The 21,447-nt window shown below is 47.9% G+C and overlaps 1 protein-coding gene across 1 annotated transcript in view; it reads right to left on the bottom strand.

The window, feature by feature from the left end:
* HEG1 (heart development protein with EGF like domains 1) overlaps positions 1-21,447 on the bottom strand; it is an 84,242-nt gene that overhangs the window by 28,613 nt on the left and 34,182 nt on the right. Inside the window, exons 6-13 of the mRNA XM_061410808.1 lie at positions 20,162-20,458; positions 17,914-19,275; positions 15,818-15,937; positions 15,072-15,191; positions 9,924-10,027; positions 6,696-6,754; positions 6,223-6,383; positions 650-784 (exon numbers count right to left, since the gene is read on the bottom strand). Coding sequence (XP_061266792.1) covers positions 650-784; positions 6,223-6,383; positions 6,696-6,754; positions 9,924-10,027; positions 15,072-15,191; positions 15,818-15,937; positions 17,914-19,275; positions 20,162-20,458 — 2,358 coding nt within the window. The remainder of the gene's footprint in view (positions 1-649; positions 785-6,222; positions 6,384-6,695; positions 6,755-9,923; positions 10,028-15,071; positions 15,192-15,817; positions 15,938-17,913; positions 19,276-20,161; positions 20,459-21,447) is intronic.

Raw genomic sequence — 21,447 nt, forward strand, 5'->3', positions numbered from 1 at the left:
CCTCACCCAAAGGTTAGCAGAATCAGGTTTCTGACATAAAATCTTTTAAACCAGAACCCACTGGTTCAATAATAAGCTGGGTAAAACACAAGAGCAAATGCTGATGGCTTACAAAGTACCTCCATAACCACTGCCTCTTTAATTCCTAGAATATCTGATGAAGCCTCACTGCACCCACTGCACAGAAGAGGGAACTCGGGCTCAGCGAAGCAAAGTGACTTGCCCGAGAGAGGACGGGCAGGCAGAAGAGGGTTCTGACTCAGGTCTCCCAAGCTGCCAGCTACTGCTAAAGGGTACACCCCTGCCTTCATGCTGGTATTTCCATTTTAAAAGATTAGCAGACAATAGAATAAAGCTTTAGGAATTAAAACAGTAATTTTGCTAACTTCCTTTAAGTAGGAAAAAAAAAGAAAAGGCCTGGCCACCCCAGGCATTCCATTCTTTTTTCTTTTCCTTTGAATCTGATTGGCCAGACTAGTGCGCACCAGTCAGAGATAATGCTATTATTCCAAGGAGATAACAAATTCAACCCTGCTGGGAGCCAAACAACCAGGACCAGTTACCCCCAGATTAGAACAGTCACCCCCAGAGCAGACAGAGGCCCCTCCCCACCATCCCTCGGGCCCCAGGGCCCCAGACCTGCTGCTACCTCGACAGGAGTGGTCCATCTTGTTGAACTGGAAGTAACCAGACTTGCACTGGCACAGCGCGACCCCGTCCAAATCGGTGCAGATGGAGGTCTCCTTGTCACATTCTGGAGTCTTCCGCTTGCACAAGCTGCCCGCTGAAATGGAAAAACAAGACACTGAAACAAAACAAAACCTCCTCCATGTCAAACACTTAGATGCATGAACTTTCTATTTCAAGAGGCTCAGAGAACAGTTTCCAAAAGAGCCTGCGTGAAGTGCACTCCTCTCAGGGGGCCCTTCTGCGCTGCCTTCTTCCACTCCTTCCCCGGGGCTGGCCCAGCCTGTTACTAAAAGTTTACACAGCATGCCACAGGGAGAAAGCAAACCCAGAAGAAATGGGGTGGCATCCCCAACTCCAGCATCCCCTGCAAATACAGCCCCCAATAGGTGGGGTCCTCTGCACCTTCTCACTCAAGGGCTGCAGTGGAGAACCAGCCCAAACCCAGAAAGCATGCCCCTGCCCTCTCAGGGAAGAAGACCTGTCTCAGCCCACTGCTGCCGAGTAGACTCGAGAAGAGGAGTGGAATGTAATCTGGGTATCTGTGCTCCGTCACTGTCCGCCTCCCCTGCGCCTGGGGCTGGCTCGGCTCTGGGTGGCCAGCACCTGGCGGGACTGGTCACACACTCAGGCTTGACACACACGTGCTGAAGGTGGCACTCGACAACCGGTTACCGGGCCGAGAGGGCGCTCACCCTTCCCTGCTCTGCCTCCCTCACTTTAGCCTCAGTTCTTCTATGTGTGCATATCCACCTGGCTTTGTCCAGCCCTGGGCATGTGGGCCATGCTCATTTCAAGGACGACAAAGAACTCTTTCATGATCATCAAAGAGCATTCACTGAGGCGCGTGTGGCCCTCTGAGGTTGCACACAGTGAATCCTCGCTTGGGCTGTATATGGCAGGCCCTCTGTGAGGCTGTAAACAGCAAGCCCTCTGTGAGGCTGTAAACAGCAGGCCCTCTCAGAGGCTGTATACAGCACACCCTCTGTGAGGCTGTAAACAGCAGGCCCTCTGTGAGGCTGTATACAGCAGGCCCTCTCAGAGGTTGTAAACAACGGCCCTCTCAGAGGTATAAACAGCAGGCCCTCTCAGAGGCTGTATACAGCAGGCCCTCTCAGAGGCTGTAAACAGCAGGCCCTCTGTGAGGCTGTAAACAGCAGGCCCTCTCAGAGGCTGTATACAGCAGGCCCTCTCAGAGGCTGTATACAGCAGGCCCTCTCAGAGGCTGTAAACAGCAGGCCCTCTCAGAGGCTGTATACAGCAGGCCCTCTCAGAGGCTGTAAACAGCAGGCCCTCTGTGAGGCTGTAAACAGCAAGCCCTCTGTGAGGCTGTAAACAGCAGGCCCTCTGTGAGGCTGTAAACAGCAAGCCCTCTGTGAGGCTGTAAACAGCAGGCCCTCTGTGAGGCTGTAAACAGCAAGCCCTCTGTGAGGCTGTAAACAGCAGGCCCTCTGTGAGGCTGTAAACAGCAGGCCCTCTCAGAGGCTGTATACAGCACGCCCTCTGTGAGGCTGTAAACAGCAGGCCCTCTGTGAGGCTGTAAACAGCAGGCCCTCTCAGAGGCTGTAAACAGCAGGCCCTCTCAGAGGCTGTATACAGCAGGCCCTCTCAGAGGCTGTAAACAGCAGGCCCTCTCAGAGGCTGTATAGAGCAGGCCCTCTCAGAGGCTGTAAACAGCAGGCCCTCTCAGAGGCTGTAAACAGCAGGCCCTCTCAGAGGCTGTATACAGCAGGCCCTCTCAGAGGCTGTAAACAGCAGGCCCTCTCAGAGGCTGTAAACAGCAGGCCCTCTCAGAGGCTGTAAACAGCAGGCCCTCTGTGAGGCTGTAAACAGCAGGCCCTCTCAGAGGCTGTATACAGCAGGCCCTCTCAGAGGCTGTAAACAGCAGGCCCTCTGTGAGGCTGTAAACAGCAGGCCCTCTCAGAGGCTGTATACAGCAGGCCCTCTCAGGGGTGTAAACAGCAGGCCCTCTGAGAGGCTGTAAACAGCAGGCCCTCTGTGAGGCTGTAAACAGCAGGCCCTCTCAGAGGCTGTAAACAGCAGGCCCTCTCAGAGGCTGTATAGAGCAGGCCCTCTCAGAGGCTGTAAACAGCAGGCCCTCTGAGAGGCTGTAAACAGCAGGCCCTCTCAGAGGCTGTAAACAGCAGGCCCTCTGAGAGGCTGTAAACAGCAGGCCCTCTGTGAGGCTGTAAACAGCAGGCCCTCTCAGAGGCTGTATACAGCAGGCCCTCTCAGAGGCTGTAAACAGCAGGCCCTCTCAGAGGCTGTAAACAGCAGGCCCTCTCAGAGGCTGTATACAGCAGGCCCTCTGAGAGGCTGTACACAGCAGGCCCTCTCAGAGGTGTAAACAGCAGGCCCTTTCAGAGGCTGTAACACAGCAGGCCCTCTCAGAGGCTGTACACAGCAGGCCCTCTGTGAGGCTGTGCACAGTGAACCCTCTCTAGGGTTGAATGGGTTGTATACAGCAGGCCCTCACAAGGCACTAACCAGCAGGCCCTTTCTGAGGTTGTACACAGCGGACACAGTGAGGGTGCTTTTACCATCTAAGATAGGTCTGGACAAAAAGCACACATAATTGGGATTTACAGACAACAGAACAGAAACGTAAATCAAGGGATAGTGGAGAGTATCTTATTTACACCATTTACAGACTGACGTACACCGCTGTTTTTGGTGGGTGTGAACAAGTTCAGCATGGGGACAGAGCTGAGCAAGGGCCACGGGTGCACACCCGGCAGCGAGGTTTGGGCTCCCTTCTCCCACCTGAAGGCCACCACCACCTGATGCAAAAAACCAAACCAGGTGCCTGCTCTTCACGCGGCAAAACTGCGCCCCCTCCCAACCTCAGGCAGGCTCGTGTGACCCTGGACACCCCCCAGGGACCCCGGCATCCGCCCCCTTGTCTGAGTCCTGAGAGCTGGGGGCCTATGGGTGGCTTGCTCACAGGGAGGTTAGCTTAGGACACAGCTTCAGCTCTTGGTGCTGAATTTCCTGTCTTTATCAGTGGAAGCTGGCGTGCTAAATCAGAACCCTATTTGTGTGTGTGATAGAATTTCCTTTGTTTATTGTAAAAGGTTTGCATTTAAGGGAGAAAAATGAAAAATGGAAAATCTCACCAAGCAAACTGTGAAGCTGGCACAGAGGGCGTACGAAAAGGCCACAATCTCTCATCTAAACTTTTTGAAGTCTTAACATAAAGAAATACCTCCAGCACAAAGGCAATTCCAGGCCGGTACTAGTTTGTGCAGCAGCCAGTCTGAGCTGCCTGGGCTGATTAGATATTTTCTGGAAGCCAATGTCATGTTTTCCCTCTGCCCTGCCCGCAAAGCCCGCCTGCGGGCAAATACCACTTGCCTTGCTGAAGCGACTCTGCCCTCAATCGAAGCAGATTCCCTCGAAGGCAGGCGAAGCTGGCCCTGGCTTTGTGATGGAGGGGTTGCTGTCCTCCAGATTTTTAATATTTTGTCATCAATCCGTCAAATAGAACCACATATAATGCAGTTTTCATTTTAAGCCTGGCGATGTGATTTTTCTGCATCCACAATTCCCATGGTCCTTCCTGGGCATAACATCCGCCAAACAGACAATGAGAACTGATGTAAATCTAAGGCTGGGGCACTCCTCTGGGGGGTTTCCAAGGACTCGAAACCTCTGGAGAGATGAGAGCTACAGTTCTTTGAAAGGCGAGGAAGTAGATGTTTTGTGAATTGAAAGGGAAAATCCCGCCCATCCAATGGCAGCATCCAGGGTAGCCCACGGCCTCTCATATGCTGGGAACAACCAGATGTCAAAACCTGACCGCTTCTGCTCATCCAGCCCGATTCTCTAGCACTCAGAGAGGTGAGTGAGACACCAAACACAGGCTGGCAAAACCTGGAGAAGCCCTGGGAGGGCAAATAGAGAAGGGAGGCCGGGTTCAGCCAGGAGGCTCAGCTGTCTTTGATCTCAGGGGCTCGGAAAGCAGAGTCAAAGAACAGGCACCAGCCCCTGTGTGGGCAGAAATATATGGGAAATCTCTATATCTTCCTCTCAATTTTTCTATGAAACTAACACTGCTCTAAATATTTTTTTTTAAGTCTTTAAAAAATAAAAAGCATGGGACTTTGGCAAGGAAGCAAGGGAAGACAGGAGCTTTCCCATGAGCAGCTGGAAGAAGGAGGGCCACAGCATGAGCAGGGCAGCCACCGGTAGGGCCTTACAAACCCATATATCTGGCCACTTGATTGGCAAGACATGAAATGTGTTCACTGAGGACAAAGCAGTAACCTGATACAATGTTGACCATGCAGAACACACAGCATACGTGTTTTATGAACTGAAAGGTGCCCTTTCCCCTTTCTGGGAAGGAAAAAGCAGGACCTTTGCATCACTGGCAAGAAAAAGAAAGCCCAATCAAAGAGTTCCTGCCTCAAAAGGTAGAGCACAGTATGAGAGGGCAGGAACTTTTTAGCTAATTCCCCAATGAAGCTGAATGATAGCAACTTCAACTCCAGAATGTTGGGCTCTTTCCTTTTTCCTTCAAGTGAATAACTAGCCCTGAAATGGGCCAAAGCTCTAGCATTTATCCCAGAACAAAAGGTGAGCTCCCAGCTCTACAGAGCACAGTCCACAAGGAGGGCTTTTAGGACCAGCTCTTACAAAGCTCTGGCCCACCGGGAAGGTCCAGGATCTGCTCGCAGACAGAGCGCCAAACCTGCTACCTACAGTTGAGCATCTGGGCACCAGATGGGGAGGCTGACTCTGACTCTGCGTCCCTCACCAGTCCTGTGTGTAGTAAAATGAGCCAACCAGAGCCAGCTCAGACCACTTATGAGACGCAGCGGGGGCAGGCCCCCCTGCATGAGGAAGCACTTTTGATGCCAGCAGAATTTTCCCATCCCAGAGGCGAAAGCTCCCTTCCAAGACCCAAATTTGCCTTCCAAACTTGTTCCTAATCCCTTTATTCATCTGTTTCACACCAGATGCTCTGTAGAAGCTAACAGATAAAGAACAAGAAAAGAGAAATCACGGACGGCACCATGAGCTGTCTGGCCTCTAATCTTCACCTATGTGTCTGTGCATTTAGAATCTGCAAACAAATACACAGGAGGATGGGAGACACTGCGCGTGCTTTATTTACCTAACGGCATGTCATGATGACGGTTTCGGGCCATTGACAAGTGTTGTACATTCTGTGTGTGAATTCTACCTCCCCAGAGGGAGGGAGCCTTTCAAGGGAAAGAAGAGTGATTTCTGCTTCATTACATCTGCTCCTATATCCCTTCCAATACCAACACTGTAGAGGAGAAACAGAAACAGCATGCCAAGGACTGGGAGACTTCAAGGCTGTGTGTACAGGATTGTGTGTGTGTGTGGGGCGGGGGGCACATGTACACAAAGATATACACACACAAAGCCCTTGTACTTAATGCCCATTTCAAAGACAGGCCAGCTCTATGACAAGTTTCTTGGACCTGCACCCAGAAGGCCTTATACTTCTACCCTAGGTCTGTGCCTAACTGGATGGGGGGTCCTCCCAGAGGGCCCCTCTCTTACCTCTAAAGATCCGCCTCTGAGACCCCAAAAGTTGGCAGACCTCCGCAGAGGCCCAGCAGGAGTTGACGCATTTCTGCATCCTGTCGGCCAGGTCGAACAGCGTCACGTTGGAGGCCAGGGAAAAGGTGGCTTGCAGTGACATCACCACAACACTGGACTCCCTACAGGCAAAGTATGCATGTTTTAATCATCCTAACCTGATATGTGGGTCCCAGGATTTTTGGAAAATGAGTGTCCTCCAGTGAGGGCCTGGGAGAGCATGAAGGTTCTGTGACCTTGGCCTGGGATCACCCCTCGTAGCCTACAATGAACTGACCTAACTCACAGATAGGTCCTCTTCCAAAAGGTTCTCCATGAGAAATTACATTACAGTCAAAATAGGGGCCAGTTTTGTTGCCATCACACTTGTTAGAATATCCTCCCCTTTCTATAGGACTGATCCACAAACAAGTACATATAATCCTGCTACTTACCTAGAAACATGAGCTGTGGATCGGGTATAACCAGGTAATGTTGAGAAACACACATTTAACTGAAAGGAAGAAGTTTATCATTAACTGTAAGTCAGACAAAAAAAGCCTTGAACCTAGAACCAATTTCCTATTTTCAAGATCAAACAGGCATTCTCCAGTCATGGAGTCATCAGCAGGCAGCCTCACACAGGAGTGGTGCCCTTCTTTTTGTTCCTTTCTTAAATGCCTTTCTGCTCTCACTCTGTTGTTCCATGAGCACAAAGGGAGAGAGGCAGATAGTAAATCAGTGAGGGGAAACCTTGGCAGGAAATGATGTTCAGAATAGCGCCCTTGGATGCAAAACATCTTCAAAGGAGCAGATCTCATCTAAGACCCAGGGTTTCAAAAAACCTCAGAGGCAACTGTTTATTTGGACTTTGCACAGTGAACAAGACTTCCTGAGAAGGCTGGGTTCCTTTCAGCTCCCTCAGGTCTGGCAGGCCTTACACAGACCCTTGGTAATCTACAATGAGTTGACCTAACTCACAGATAGATCCTCTTCAAAAAGGCTCTCCGTGAGAAATTACATTAGATGGGTCAAGAGCCCTTTTGTTGAGAGCAAATTAAGAGTGACTCCCTGTGTTTGCCTTGTGCCCTTGGAAAGAGCAGAAAACCCCTGTGGGGCATGATGTACCATGCCTGCCTCCCCACTCCGCCCATAGCATGAACTGGGGCTTGGGGCTTCCTTCCATGCAGCTGAGGGTCTCAATACCTTGACCAATGCAGTCTACCTGTCTTCAAAGCGTGTGTCAGACATATCTCATCCTTCACAAGATGGATTCAGACACAGGATGCTATCAAACCCTTTTTGTCTTTGTATTAACATTGCTTTATATTCATAAGGCAATGATGTATTATTATTAAATTTTCTTTTTCCCCAGGAAAAAACAGAAATAGCATATTTCAGAACAGAGCAGCATCTTGGGAAAGGCCATTTGAGTCACAGCCTAAATCCTCTCTAGTCATTCCCTAAATCTTTGCTATTTCTTGGGGGTAGGGATGTCACATCACTAATAAATTATATGTTGATACTGGGTGTGTGTGAGTGTGTTGCTTCAGTCATGTCCCACTCTTTGTGACCCTATGGACTGCATGCAGCCCATCAGGTTCCTCTGTCCGTGGGATTTTCCAGGCAAGAATACTGGAGTGGGTTGCCGTGCCTGGGTTGCCCAGGAATTCAAATCTGTGTCTCCTGCATTTCCTGCATTGACAGGCGGATTCTTCACCACTGAGCCACCAGGGAAGCCGGTTGATATTGGGTAAAACTGAGCAAAGCAGATGGGTCATTGAGGACTGTGTAATGGGAAGGACTATATCTCTGCAGGAGGTTCTCAGCCCCTATACTATCTTAGAAGGAAATACTGACCTACAGCCCAGCAAAGAGGCAGCTGCAGTAGGGTGCCAAGAACACTCACTATAGGGTTAGTAGACATAAAACCCTGCCATTTAGTAAAGAATTTGACCTTAACCAAAGAGAGGTCCAGCCCTTGACTCCTGGAAGGTAATCTCTAATCCTTTGGAATGTCCTGCCTTTGTAGATCTGGAAGCCCTGGCCACTCCAGATAGTCTAATAGTATGATTTATGCTGGGGGTTTTGAGTTACAAGGTACCAGCTGGACCTCCAGAGGGGCTAGAGACTCAGGTCAGGATTACAGACAACTATCTGTGTTTTGGCTTCAGACACCAAGGCTCGGTGAGTCTGCCTGGTTGGCGATGCTCCATGAATACTGTATACATCATTGCCGAGAGGAGTTAACCCTGTCTATGACCTCACAGAGAGAGGATGACTGGAATGAATTTGAAACCCTTCTGGACTTTGTCCCATGCATCTCTTCCCTTGGCTGTTACCTGGCTCTTTCCACTGTAATAAACCCTAATGTTGAATTTAACAACTTTCAGTGAGATTTCTGAGTACTTCTAGTGCATTATCAAAACTGTCTCTTGGAGATTCCTGAACTCACAATTGGTATCAGAAGTGACAGTGGTCTAGCGGATTGTTTCCTAACTTTGCACCTGCTCTGTGTAATCTCAGGCAATGTCATTAACTTCCAGAGCCCTCCAGGTTTTCATCTGTAAAGGTGTTGGCAATACCTCTTACAGGAGGCAAAGTGCCTGCTACAGAGTAGATGCTCATACAGAAAGGGAACTGGAATCTAATTTTTACACAAATCAAACCCATGGTCTTCTAAAATCTTATAGGTTTTGGCTAATATTCTCTTACCCATAAAGAACAAGTAAAATTAAAATCAGAAATCAATCTCTAAAACTTATTTTAATGGCAAATTTCAAGTTTCTGAGCATGAACTCAGACTCTGGTAGCAGCTGAGAAGCAAAATACTGTCTGAGCTTCATTTCTGACTCTTCTTCCTTCCTCTCCATTTTTACTTTTTTCCTGACAAAAAGGAGGAGAGGAGGGAAAGAAGAAGAATCAAAGGCCCCCAGATAATCCATTCAGTGAATTCTCAACCCTGGATAATGGGATTAACCTCCACCTTTGTCATTCCCTTGAGAAAAAGCATCATTCTCCCCAAGTTCTGCTGCTGCTGCTAAGTCGCTTCAGCTGTGTCCGACTCTGTGCAACCCCATAGATGGCAGCCCACCAGGCTCCCGTCCCTGGGATTCTCCAGGCAAGAACACTGGAGTGGGTTGCCATTTCCTTCTCCAATGCATGAAAGTGAAAAGTGAAAGTGAAGTCGCTTGGTCGTGTTCAACCCTTGGCGACCCCATGGACTGCAGCCTACCAGGCTCCTCCATCCATGGGATTTTCCAGGCAAGAGTACTGGAGTGGGGTGCCATTGCCTTCTCCGCCCCAAGTTCTGAGACACACACAAAAAAGTCACATAGCAGGTCAACAGCAGATGGGATGGCAGGATTCTCTAGGTCTTTCCTCTTTACCAACAGCTCTTACTAGTGCATGTCATCTAAGTGTGTGACATGGAAAAGAAATAAATGCCAAGGCATTGATAAAAGCAGTTCAGGAAGACACATTAGAAGAAATGCTTCTACCAACATCACTGGTTCTCAACACCTCCCTACTATTTCTGAGAGGCCTTTAATTTTACCCTGACATTCGCCTTTCAAGTATGATAGAAATGAAGATACAGGTGATCCTCAGGAAGTTTCCACTCTGAATAAAATCTGTTCTAGAAAACAAAGGAGTAGCAGGGAGATGCCTCTTGGGAAACTTACCATTTTGGTGATCTCATTTTCAACTTCACGGAGGTCTGAATGTTTTTCCACAGTGGTATTAAGAAATGTTTTCTTTAGTTTAAACTCTGTCACGAAGGTTCTAACTGAAAATGAAAACATAACCTGTTAGACCTCACAAGGTCAACCTGCACAAGTGTGAGCATCTATAAATCTCAGGGCACCCAGCTTTCCTCCACCTCCCAGGATGCTCTCTAAACATTTCTTTCTCCTGGAGGGTGGAGACCACCTCTCCCTCCTCAGGGCTCCTCTAGCAACATGAGCACCTACTCAGTTGAGCTGAAGGCTGAGACTGAGCAGACCTCTGGGTGAGAGGCTCCAAGGAGCCTTTAGCCTACGTGAGCACAAGCCTTCCTCACCTCTCCAGTGGGCTCTCACACCTTGGATGCTCAGTGAAGCTGTGGCAGAGAAGAGAGGTGAGCTAAGGACACAGTTCAAGGAGGAGGGGAGGGAGACCTGGGGCTGGAAAGACTTGTCAACCCCTATAAAGCTTTGGATGAAGCAAAGTTCTTGCTTTCTAGGTCTTTTATCAAGTTAGTAAGCAAGCCCTAACTTCAAGGGTGTGCTCTGATTTCCTCTTCTCATTAGTCACCTCTATCCAATCCCTATTCCTCTTGCTCAGAGGAAATGTCTGTTCTATCATTGATAAAAGAGGCTTCCAGAAGCTGGGTTACTTCCCAGGATCACCCAGCTCCCAAGGGCCAAAATTAACATTTAACATCACGTGCGTCCATGTTCCAAGGTGTTCTACCCCCTAAACCCACAGACCCCTGAGGAATCCAACAGTCTAAGGGCAACTAAGCGGCTGCAGAGAAAGGTGTCAAACATCTGCAGCAGGGCCCCACCCCAGGGAGCTGTCAGACTCCACGATGACAAGCTGTATGTGAAAACAACCCATATTCAAGATACCATTGGGTTCAGACACAAAAGCATGTAGCCCCATTTTCCAAGGTCCATTTCACTCCTAAAATAAAATTCCAGTTAACATCAATTTGTGCTGATTGGGCCTGAGGGGAATGGAACTTACAAATGGGTAGGCAATCAAAAATTAGGGTAGCCTGCCTTATATCTGGTTCTTATCTTCCTTTAGATTAAATTCTTATCTCTCCCTCTGGACAAGAAAAAAAAAAATCTCAACACAGAGACCCATGAAGCTGCTCTTTCACAGAAAGCTTGCCTGCTGAATTAAGAAAAAGGCCCACAAATGAGCCAGGGAAAACATTTAACATCGTATACTTACTGTCTAAAGCCCTTAATCCTTATTTAACATCTTTTTGCTTGTTCTACAGTTCAGTGAAGCCAGCTGCTTAGGACTCTTTCTGAGCAGCAGGGAGCTCTTTGAAAACATTCTTGGCCAAATGAAAGCGTTTCAGCACACTCTAATTTGCATGTTCCTCTGATGTTTATGAACAATGAAGCTAAATGACTTGAAAAGGGAAAGATGATTGTTAACACAGTAAGCGGCTCTCCTCCTGATCCACGGTGCCTGTGGGACACTCCACACACAGGCTTCCAGAACAGTCCCCCCACTCCATCCTCAGGTCTAGGTCTGCACCCAGACTCTCTGTGCAGAAACACACATATGGTAACTGGCAAGTACAGATCTCTTCTCAATCAGCGCAGTAAACATGGCCTCTGCATCCGTGTGAACGTGAATAAGGCTCCACAGTGTCCCCCAGGCATAGTCACATCTTCACACTGCAGTTACATCATCTGGCTCTAGGGCAGTTTTTTCACTGGTGATTTACTCTTAAAAGATCCATAATTATTGCTCTGTATTCAGAGTAGTTTATCACTTTCATTGCTTTCAGTTCTGGTCCAAGAGATTAGAAACCTAATGTCAAAGGATACCTCCCATCTGAAGAATCCTACCACTTTCCAAGCTTGCTCAAATACATTATTTTATTTGCTCTTCATAATATCCTTGAGTGGGAAGCAGAGCAGGTGGTAATCTGATTTTACAGATGAGGAAATTGAGGCTCAGGGAGTCACTGTGCTATACATGCTGACCCTGGAACTGGAAACCTGGCATTTGAGTCTCTGGGCAAGTATACTTTTCCATACTGTTTCAAAATAAAATCATTTCCGTCTCCATTCTTAAACAGAAAACTCCTTGCTTATTTCCTACAGGGTGCAGCTAGGAATAGGTTACGAGCATGTCTTGACTTTGACTGATGTCTATATTCTCAGATTTTTCTACCTTAAAAAATAACACTTTGACTTGATCCCTGTATTTTAAACAATTTTCAAATTCGACCCTTATTTTAGTAGGGTACAAGTTGCTGAAATACATTTCTAGCCCCAAGATGCAGCTACACCTGCCTGGGGTGCCACATCAGCAAGTCCAACTTTCAAGTTCCTAAAATGCTCCCCTTGATTAGTAATGCAGCGCATCAGTCAGCCCATCCTCAATAGTAAAGCCAACTCTGGGCTCTAAACTTTTTTCTACATAAGGTCAGATATGCAACCCTAGACAATCATGCCCTGTTTCCCCATTGCTGCTTCTATGTTCTATAAAACTCAGTTCAGTTCAGTTGCTCAGTCATGTCCAACTCTTTGCAACCCCATGGACTGCAGCATCCCAGGCTTCCCTGTCCATCACCAACTCCCGGAGCTTGCTCAAACTCATGTCCATTGAGCAGATGATGCCATCCAGCATCTCATCCTTTGTCGTCGTCTTCTCCTCCTGCCTTCAATCTTTCTCAGCATCAGGGTCTTTCCCAATGAGTCAGCTCTTCACATCAGGCGGCCAAAGTACTGGAGCTTCAGCTTCAGCATCAGTCCTTCCAATGAATATTCAGGACTGATTTCTTTAGGATTGACTGGTTGGATCTCCTTGCAGTCCAAGGGACTCTCAAGAGTCTTCTCCAACAGCACAGTTCAAAAACATCAATTCTTCGGCACTCAGCTTTCTTTTGGTCCAACTCTCACATCCATGCATGACTACTGGAAAAACCATAGCTTTGACTAGATGGACCTTGGTTAGCAAAGTAATGTCTCTGCTTTTTAATATGCTGTCTAGGTTAGTCATAACTTTCCTTCCAAGGAGCAAGCCATCTTTTAATTTCACGGCTGCAATCACCATCTACAGTGATTTTGGAGCCCAGAAAAATAAAGTCTGTCACTGTTTCCATTTTTTCCCCATCTACTTATGCCATGAAGTGATGGGACCAGATGCCATGATCTTAGTTTTCTTAATGTTGAGTTTTAAGCCAACTTTTTCACTTTCATCAAGAGGCTCTTTAGTTCCTTTTTGCTTTCTGCCATAAGGGTGGTGCCATCTGCATATGTGAGGTTATTGATATTTCTCCCAGCAATCTTGATTCCAGCTTGTGCTTCATCCAGCCCAGCATTTCCCATGATGTACTCTGCATATAAGTTAAATAAGCAGAGTGACAATATACAGCCTTGATGTACTCCTTTCCCGATTTGAAACAAGTCTGTTGTTCCATGTCCAGTTCTAACTGTTACTTCTTGACCTGCATACAGATTTCTCAGGAGGCAGATAAGGTGGTCTGGTATTTCTATCTCTTTCAGAATTTTTCACAGTTTGTTGTGATCCACACAGTCAAAGGCTTTGGCATAGTCAATAAAGCAGAAGATGTTTTTCTGGAACTCTCTTCCTTTTTCAATGATCCAACGGATGTTGGCAATTTGATCTCTGGTTCCTCTGCCTTTTCTAAATCCAGCTTGAACATCTGGAAGCTCATGGTTCATGTACTGTTGAAGCTTGGCTTGGAGAATTTTGAGCATTACTTTACTAGCGTGTGAGATGAGTGCAACTGTGCAGTAGTTTGAGCATTCTTTGGCATTGCCTTTCTTTGGGACTGGAATGAAAACTGACCTTTTCCAGTCCTGTGGCCAATGCTGAGTTTTCCAAATTTGCTGGCATATTGAGTGCAGCACTTTAACACTCAGTAAAACTCACTCTTGCCCAAAGTAGCTCCAAAAGAGTGTTCCTCACATGGTTTGTGAGGCCCTGTACTTCCCCAGTCCATGAATTACTTTCCCTTTAATAAAGGACATCAAATTCGTTACCAAATTGTTTTAGTTTTGTCATTTGACACCATCTTCTTAAAAAGTCTTGATGATCCTCCTCAGCTCATGGGCAGTAGAAATCACACAAATAACAATTTCAAAGGATACAGACATTTGTTCTCTCAAAAAAGCATTTTCTAAGAACTTTTTCTGTGTTAAATACAACAGTAAGAGATTTAAGATGATTCCAAGTTGTGTCACTGTACCTGACAGTTCCCTTATCCATCTTCGATAACCCCATTCCTCATTTCTAATTTCTTCTAGTTCTTCACTGAACTTGGCATTCTAACGCAGGTTACACACCCTGGGCGCAAGAAAGTTCTTAGGACAAACACAGCCTTGTGTGACGGAAGAACTGTGGGCTGCAAACCTGGCCTCTCACAAAGCAGTTACAGAAGCTGGGCCACTGGTTACTTTGCAGGGCCTTAGTTTTCACTTGGGTTGTTTGCTTTTTAACCTGTAAAATGGAGATTATATCTAAAACCAACCAGCTTCCTGGACTCTATTAAATTCAAGGTCAAAATGTGACAAATTGTATGATACAATTTTGGCAGTAGCTTTGTAAAAATGTTATCTACCTGTGGACAAGAACATGAAGATAGTTTTTAAAAATGAAAAGTATGTGCGAATATGGTAGGACAATCAGGGTTTTATTCTCTTTTTTCCTCTCCCTAATTTTTTTCTTTTTTTTTTTTTACTCTTTGGTTGAACTATCCTTTTGATCTTTTTTTCCCCCTAACCGTAGGGTAAGAACATTAAGCAAATAGTGTTTGCATAAATGATGGCATATTTATGCAGTCACTACAAAGTCTGTATAATATTTTTAATAACATGAAAAATGTTTAAGACATAAAGTTTGTACAAATACCATATGACTTCCAACTGTATAAAAATATAATGTACACTAAAAAAAGACTGCAAATAGAGTGCTACGTCTCTGAGTGGTGGAATAATAGTATCTTCTACTCCTATATTCCTTCAGTTTATACCTTGGGCAAATATTGATTTTGATTAGGGAGAAAAACAGTAAATGTTATTTTGCAAAATACATTGTAGTGCAGAGAAAATTCCAAGACAGATGAGCTCTCTCACCCAAATTGCATATCCCTTTTTCCAGCTGGTACCCCACTGGGCATCTGCAGGTGAAGGATCCCTGAGTATTGTTGCACGTGGCTAGGGGTGGGCAGGGGTTCGAGAGGCATTCGTTCACATCTGTGGAGGAGGGAACACAGGACCACAGTGAGTCTGCAGCAGGCAGCACACTCATAATCTGGTATAAGGAGCACTTCCAAGGGCCAGACGGCACTGGATGTGGAGAGAACCAGAAACGAGTGGACGCTGCACTTGTTCTCAAGGGGCCACCAGTCTACTGAGGGTGGGGGCAGCCAGGGGTACAAATAAATATAAATATAAGGCAGGATTTGAAAGTACAGAGAAAGTAAAGAAGGTAAGTATTTTGATGGGAGAGAGAATTAAGGACTGTTTCAAATAACATCTGGACAAAGACTGGAAGGACTTTAATAAGCAGATGTGGGTAGGGGGATTCTAGGCTGAAGCACCAGCACAACGAAGGTCAGAGCAGTAAATTGTGGGAGTTTTCAGGGAGCCGTGGGTGGTCCAGGAATGCAGAGTCCACAGAAGGCAGCCGGACCGTGGCGGCCTGTCAATGTCACTGTCTGACATTACTCTGCAGACAATGCATAAGCATTCCAAACTTCAAGTAAGCAGGGTATGAATTTAAAAATCTTACTGCCCTATGTTTTGGAGGAAAAGGAGCCTATTGCCTGCCTCAGTGTGGCACTACATTATAGACCATCGCAGATGACTTTTCTTCTTACCCACACTGCAGTTGTCCCCTTGCCAGGCAGGTGAGCACACACATCGGTACCCAGGATGTGTGGTGAGATCCACAACGCACTTCCCATCATGAAGACAAGGGTGAGTGGTGCAGCTGTTAACTGAAAACACATTTCCAGAATAGAGCGGTTAATCACACAGCAAAGGTAAAAAGGCAGCTCTAGGTAAATATTTAACTCTCTCAGCTAATATTTGATTCTTGCTTATTTCTGTGTACTTGCCCTGAAAAGGCCATACTACGAAATAGAATGGGTTCCCGGAGGTGCAGAAGAGAAGTGTGGGGACTGGATGCCAGCACTGGCTGTGTACACACAGGCATATTAAACAGCTGGATCCCTGAATACAGGCGCTGGTTCAAATCCGAATGCTGCTTACAGATTCCTGAGCCTGGAAATGATGACATTGCCTTGGGATACTTAACAAATTTTACTTGAAACAATGCCTATTTAAAACACACGTTAAGGGGGACATGACACCTGATCAACTATCCTCCCTGCTCCAAGTTTTCTCTTTTCCAAAGATCTCACACTATAAACAGGTCTCCAAATAACTATGCAGTTGTTCAGAAAAAAGCCTGCAAATGAGCACTCTCTTCACACGGTGTGACCATGAGCCCATCTGACTCCGCCAGGCCCTTGCGAGGCCCAGGCCCCACTGTCCTCCTGGACTGCCGGCTCCTGGGGCAGTGACCACACTCTCTGCTTTGGTCTCTATAACTGGCCTTGTCACACTTGTTATACCATAAGTGCCTAATAAAGGTTTCCGACACACACTGAGAAAAATCCAAACTCATAACAGAAGGAGAAAAGTGATCTCCAAGGAGAAAAGTCAGTGGTAGAGTGAGAAAAAGAAGACAAAAATCAAGAGTTCTAGCTCCAGAATTTCCCTGAAGACAAATAGGCCGAACCTGAAGATGGTGTCCTTGCTCCTCATGGCTACTTCAGATATACCTAAACGTGTGCACAGCACCTCTATATCCAAACGCTGCACCCACGGGCTCTGTCACAAAAGACACAGCAACAGCCAGTATCAATCCTCCTCCTACTGGTCTAGTTATCACTGCAGGGGCTGTAATCGGCTTTAAGGGACACCTGTGAATTATGTTCTATCTAATATTGGAATATACTTGGCATCTGGAAATGAAGCCTGTGAGTCCTGAAGCAGGACTGCAAACTCGCCAGAAGCAGCAGCCTGCTTCATCTCCTAGTGGCACTCAGACCACCGGCACGAAGCAGGCACTGATGCATCAGGGCTCTCGGGGCTGCGTGGGCTCTATGGCTGGACCACAAGCTGGACGATGGCTGCCTAGTTGGACCTGCCTCCAATGCCCTCCCCTTCTTCCCGCTTTCCTTCAGTCTCCATTTCACATTTTTATCAATAGAGTTTTCCTTGCCTGAGTCTAGACAAACTAAATATCCAGCAAATTTTGACCTTGATATCAAAGGAGGTACCATCCTACTCCCTATTCCCTGTTCTTAAGTGACAAAGAATCAGGTGGATGGTTTTATTTCTCTTGTCCCAGCAACTTTTACATGGATAGAGATACATAACCTCAAGCGCAATGTCACACAGTCACTATGGGAAAGGTCAGTTCATCGTCTTCTCATTGAACATGTCCCTTCACCCACATTTATCAGCCAGTGCCATAGTCTTAGGGAAATCTCAGGGGATCAAGAGACACTTCCCTGGTGACTGGGGCACCAGCTGACTAACCCAGAAGCTTGGGATTCTGATCTGGAAGCAGGCACTTGCTCGCTCTGTTGTCTCAGACAAGTCACGTAAAGCTTCTTGACTCCAGTTTCCCACCCTTCAATCTCACTTCACTAGCCCACTCTGGCCTTGTTAAAGGCATGCTTGAAAAGGTCACGCAATTACGGGGCATTACAAGCTACTCACTACTAGTGTCAACACAGCCAACGGCATCTTCTCCTGTCTGCCCTCTGTAACTCAGGGGTGAGAAAAAGGTGAGAAAATGGTCACTGGGGCATTCTTTCCTGCTTTAAGTGATTCAACAGAGAGCACTGAGATCACACCAGAGCCCCGAGCAATCCTCGGCGTGTCCACAGCCACGCCCTACCTGCAGCGGGAGACGACGGTGCTGTGGGTGACCGGGTGCTGCTCCGCACAGTGGAGGTGGTCGATGGAGGAGTTAACACCTTAGCTGTAGAGACAGGCGTGGTTCTGGGGGAAGGAGATGTTTTGAGGAAAGGTGAAGCCAGGCTGTTGTCTTCTATAGGGCCAGGCCTTGTTGTTGATTCTTTGGTCAGAGGGAACGATCTGGTGGCAGCATCTCTATCCACTGGGCTCTCTTCTGTGGTGACAGCACCTTCTGTTGTGACTTGGACCACGAGAATTTCAGGACTGGTTGGCGAGAGCTGAACCACTGTCTGCTCTGTTTCTCTGGCCACTGTCTGTCCTGTGGTGGGGCCACCCGTCAGAGCTGCTGTGCTTGACTGGAGGCTAGGGCTGGCCACAGGAGAATGAGAGGTCTCGGGAGTGGTGGCTGCCAAAGCTGGAGACGTGTGGGCTAAGTCGGTGCTCGTGGCTGGAAGGGTTTGCTCAGTGTCTGTAGAAGTGGAGTAGTCTGTGAAAGGCCGGGGTGAAGGGATCCCCAGAGTAGACATCACTGTTACAGCTTTCGTGGCCTCCGCAGGCAGAGTCTGCAGGCTTGGTGGCTTTGATTCTGTAACGGTGTTCTTGAGGTATGGGCTACTCTGGTTCTTAGGAGGATCTGCCGTTTGACTGCTAGGAATAGACGATGTGACTGCTGACATCCGAACTGAAGTCACGGGAGCATCCCTTGTCCTGGGCAGGATGGGGGTAAAAGGTGCATGTGGGAGGGCTGTCTGTGAGTCAGACAGCGAGGCCGGGGCAGACGCCGTCAGGGACACTGACGAGGGTGGAGGCGAGGAGGACAAAGGAGTGGGCGCATCAGGGCTGGACTGCAGGTGGTGAGTGGAGGCCCCAGCAGATGGCAAGGTTGATGAGAACTGGTAGGACTGCGACACTGAGGGCAGGGGCAAGGGTGGCTCCGAGGAAGAAGATGATAATGCACCACCAACAGATTTAGCATCGGTGTCCCGAGGAACCAGAGTGGTCAGCGTATTAAGGGTGGGTGTGTGAGACGGAGAGCTGGCCGTGGACAGAACCAGCACCCCAGTGGAAGGCTGAGCATGTTCTCCTTGGTGGGATGAGACGTTACTCCTCTCGGTCTGAGCCTGAGAAGAGGGAGAAGAGTCTGAACTCAAAGAGCTTGAGATCTTAACGGAAGAGGTGGAAGTCTCCCTTCCATCCCAGGATGAACTGTTGTCTGTAATGGACAGTAGTGTCCGTTCCCCTTTGGTGAAAGGAGATGAAGCACAGGTATAGTTCGTGTGTTCACTGGAGGTCCTGCAATCAGGATCTGTGCTGCTCGCTCCATCGTAGCTAATCCCAGTCACTGCCAAGGGAAAAAAAACTGCAGTTAGGCCAATCAGACAGGCATCTGTGAACCTGCACTCTGAGACAGACTTTCAGTGTCCGGCCCGTGAACCGCCCCCCAGGGAAGAGACACTTTCTCTGGAGAGACTGTACAGGGAGGCAGCCAGGGTCTGAATGGACCTGCCCTCCTGTGAAGAGCATAGTGGCAGCATTGGAAACGGTAATAAAAGAGAAGTGGGGCCCCAAATAATAGGGAACAGGTCCAAATTCCTTCCACAGACCTTTTTTTTTTTTTTTGATAAAAGCAAATTAGTATCTGAAAAGCTCTTAAGACCCCAAATAGAACAATTGTTGTGCCTAAATGGAAAAAGGAAAACCCTCCCAACTTTCCATTCTGTATAATGAGATATTTCTTTCCCAGGAGATTGGCCTCAGCCACAACCTGGCCGGGCTCCTTGATTGCAAGCATCCTGGCGGACAAGCAGTGCCAATGTCTCGGGTAAGTGTGGGGGAGGAGAGGGGTAGGGAGGTGGGAGAACCCAGACAGTGCTCTTCACAGGGAGCTGGTAAGACACTTTCCGGGTTGACAGCAAACTCATTCTAGAAAGTGAAGGTGAAAATGTCATGTCAGACAAGTCACTCAGTCATGTCTGACACTTTGTCACTCCATGAACTATAGCCCACTGGGCTCCTCTGTCCGTGGGATTCTCCAGGCAAGAATACTGGAGTGGGTTGCCATTTCCTTCTCCCAGGGACCTTCCCAACCCAGGGATGGAACCCAGGCCTTCTGCATTGCAGGCAGATTCTTTACCATCTGAGCCACCAGGGAAGCCAAAATCATCCTAGCACCACAAACAAATTGACAGATATGCCGAGGTCACATGCAAAGAGATCCTGCCCATCACCTCCATGCCCTCCGAAGGTCCTTGTGGCCGCCAGTGACCCCGAGACTGGGCGGGCGTCCCCAGTCACCGTCATGTTTCCCTGCTGTGTGGCACTCTCCATTTCTCCAGTTGTCGCCATCGATCGCTCCACATCCCCGGAAGTCGTGCTACGGTTGGTGAGAGATCGAAGTGTGCGCTCCCCAACTCCAGCGAACGTAGCCGAAGTGTGCGGGCTGTGGGTGCGGACTCCAGGCACTCCCCAGGAAGCCCCCTCCTCAGCTTTGGTACCAACACCCAGCTCAGGACTGTCTTCGGTGGCTACAAGAGGACAGGAAAGAGGAGGGCTGGTCAGTGTGGTGTACAGCGGGGCTGTGTGAGCCACAACGCTGTCCTCCGCCTTCTCAGGGTCTTTGTCTGAAACTGACGAGGTGAAAACCCAACCTGTGTGTTTTTCCTGCTAACATAGCAGTGACTGAAACCTCCGGAGGCAGTGCGGGATCAGCGCTGCTGTTCACGGGACTTAGATTTAGGATAAGTTTCATTACTCCAGTGAACAGGGTCGATACAATATTTCTTCTTGGTGATACATAATAAACAGTGTTTATGTCAGGGAAATTGGTGGCAGTGGTGGGGGGAAGTGAAAGTCGCTCAGCCATGTCCGACCCTTTGCGACCCCATGGACGAAACAGTCCACGGACTTCTCCAGGCCAAAATACTGGAGTGGGTAGCCTTTCCCTTCTCCAGAGGATCTTCCCAACCCAGGGATAGAACCCAAGTCTCCCATATTGCAGGCAGATTCTTTACCAGCTGAGCCACCAGTGAAGACCTAAGTGGGCAAAAAACTAACCCTGCTGGAGCTTCCCACCTGACAAGACCGGGGAGGGAGGCTGGTACTACCCTCAAGGCTTCTACCTCCCAGTGGGACCAGTGACAGCTGATGGATGCAGGCCCGCCATGCTACAGTGCTGTTAGTCTACAGGGCAGCTCCTCACCCTAGCACCTAGTGAGAAACGGCATCATGGTTAGAGGTTATGGGTGGGCTTGGTTTTTTTTTTTTTTTCTTGGTGGGACTGAATAGGAATAGGTGACACATGACTAAATATCCTTTTCCTTTTTTCTTGGGTATATATTTTATGCTATAAACTTAAAGAATCTTAGAGTATTATCAAATAAATCCTTCTTTTCAGAAATGAGGGAAACGAGGACCAATTCTTCTTGGCCTAACTGCTTCATAATCTGGATCTAATGAGAAAAACGGCACTTTTCTGATTCTTATTCCAATTCCTAAGTCAGTCTAGTCCTTGAGA

This window comes from Bos javanicus, chromosome 1 (assembly GCF_032452875.1).
Source record: "Bos javanicus breed banteng chromosome 1, ARS-OSU_banteng_1.0, whole genome shotgun sequence".
NCBI lineage: Eukaryota > Metazoa > Chordata > Mammalia > Artiodactyla > Bovidae > Bos > Bos javanicus.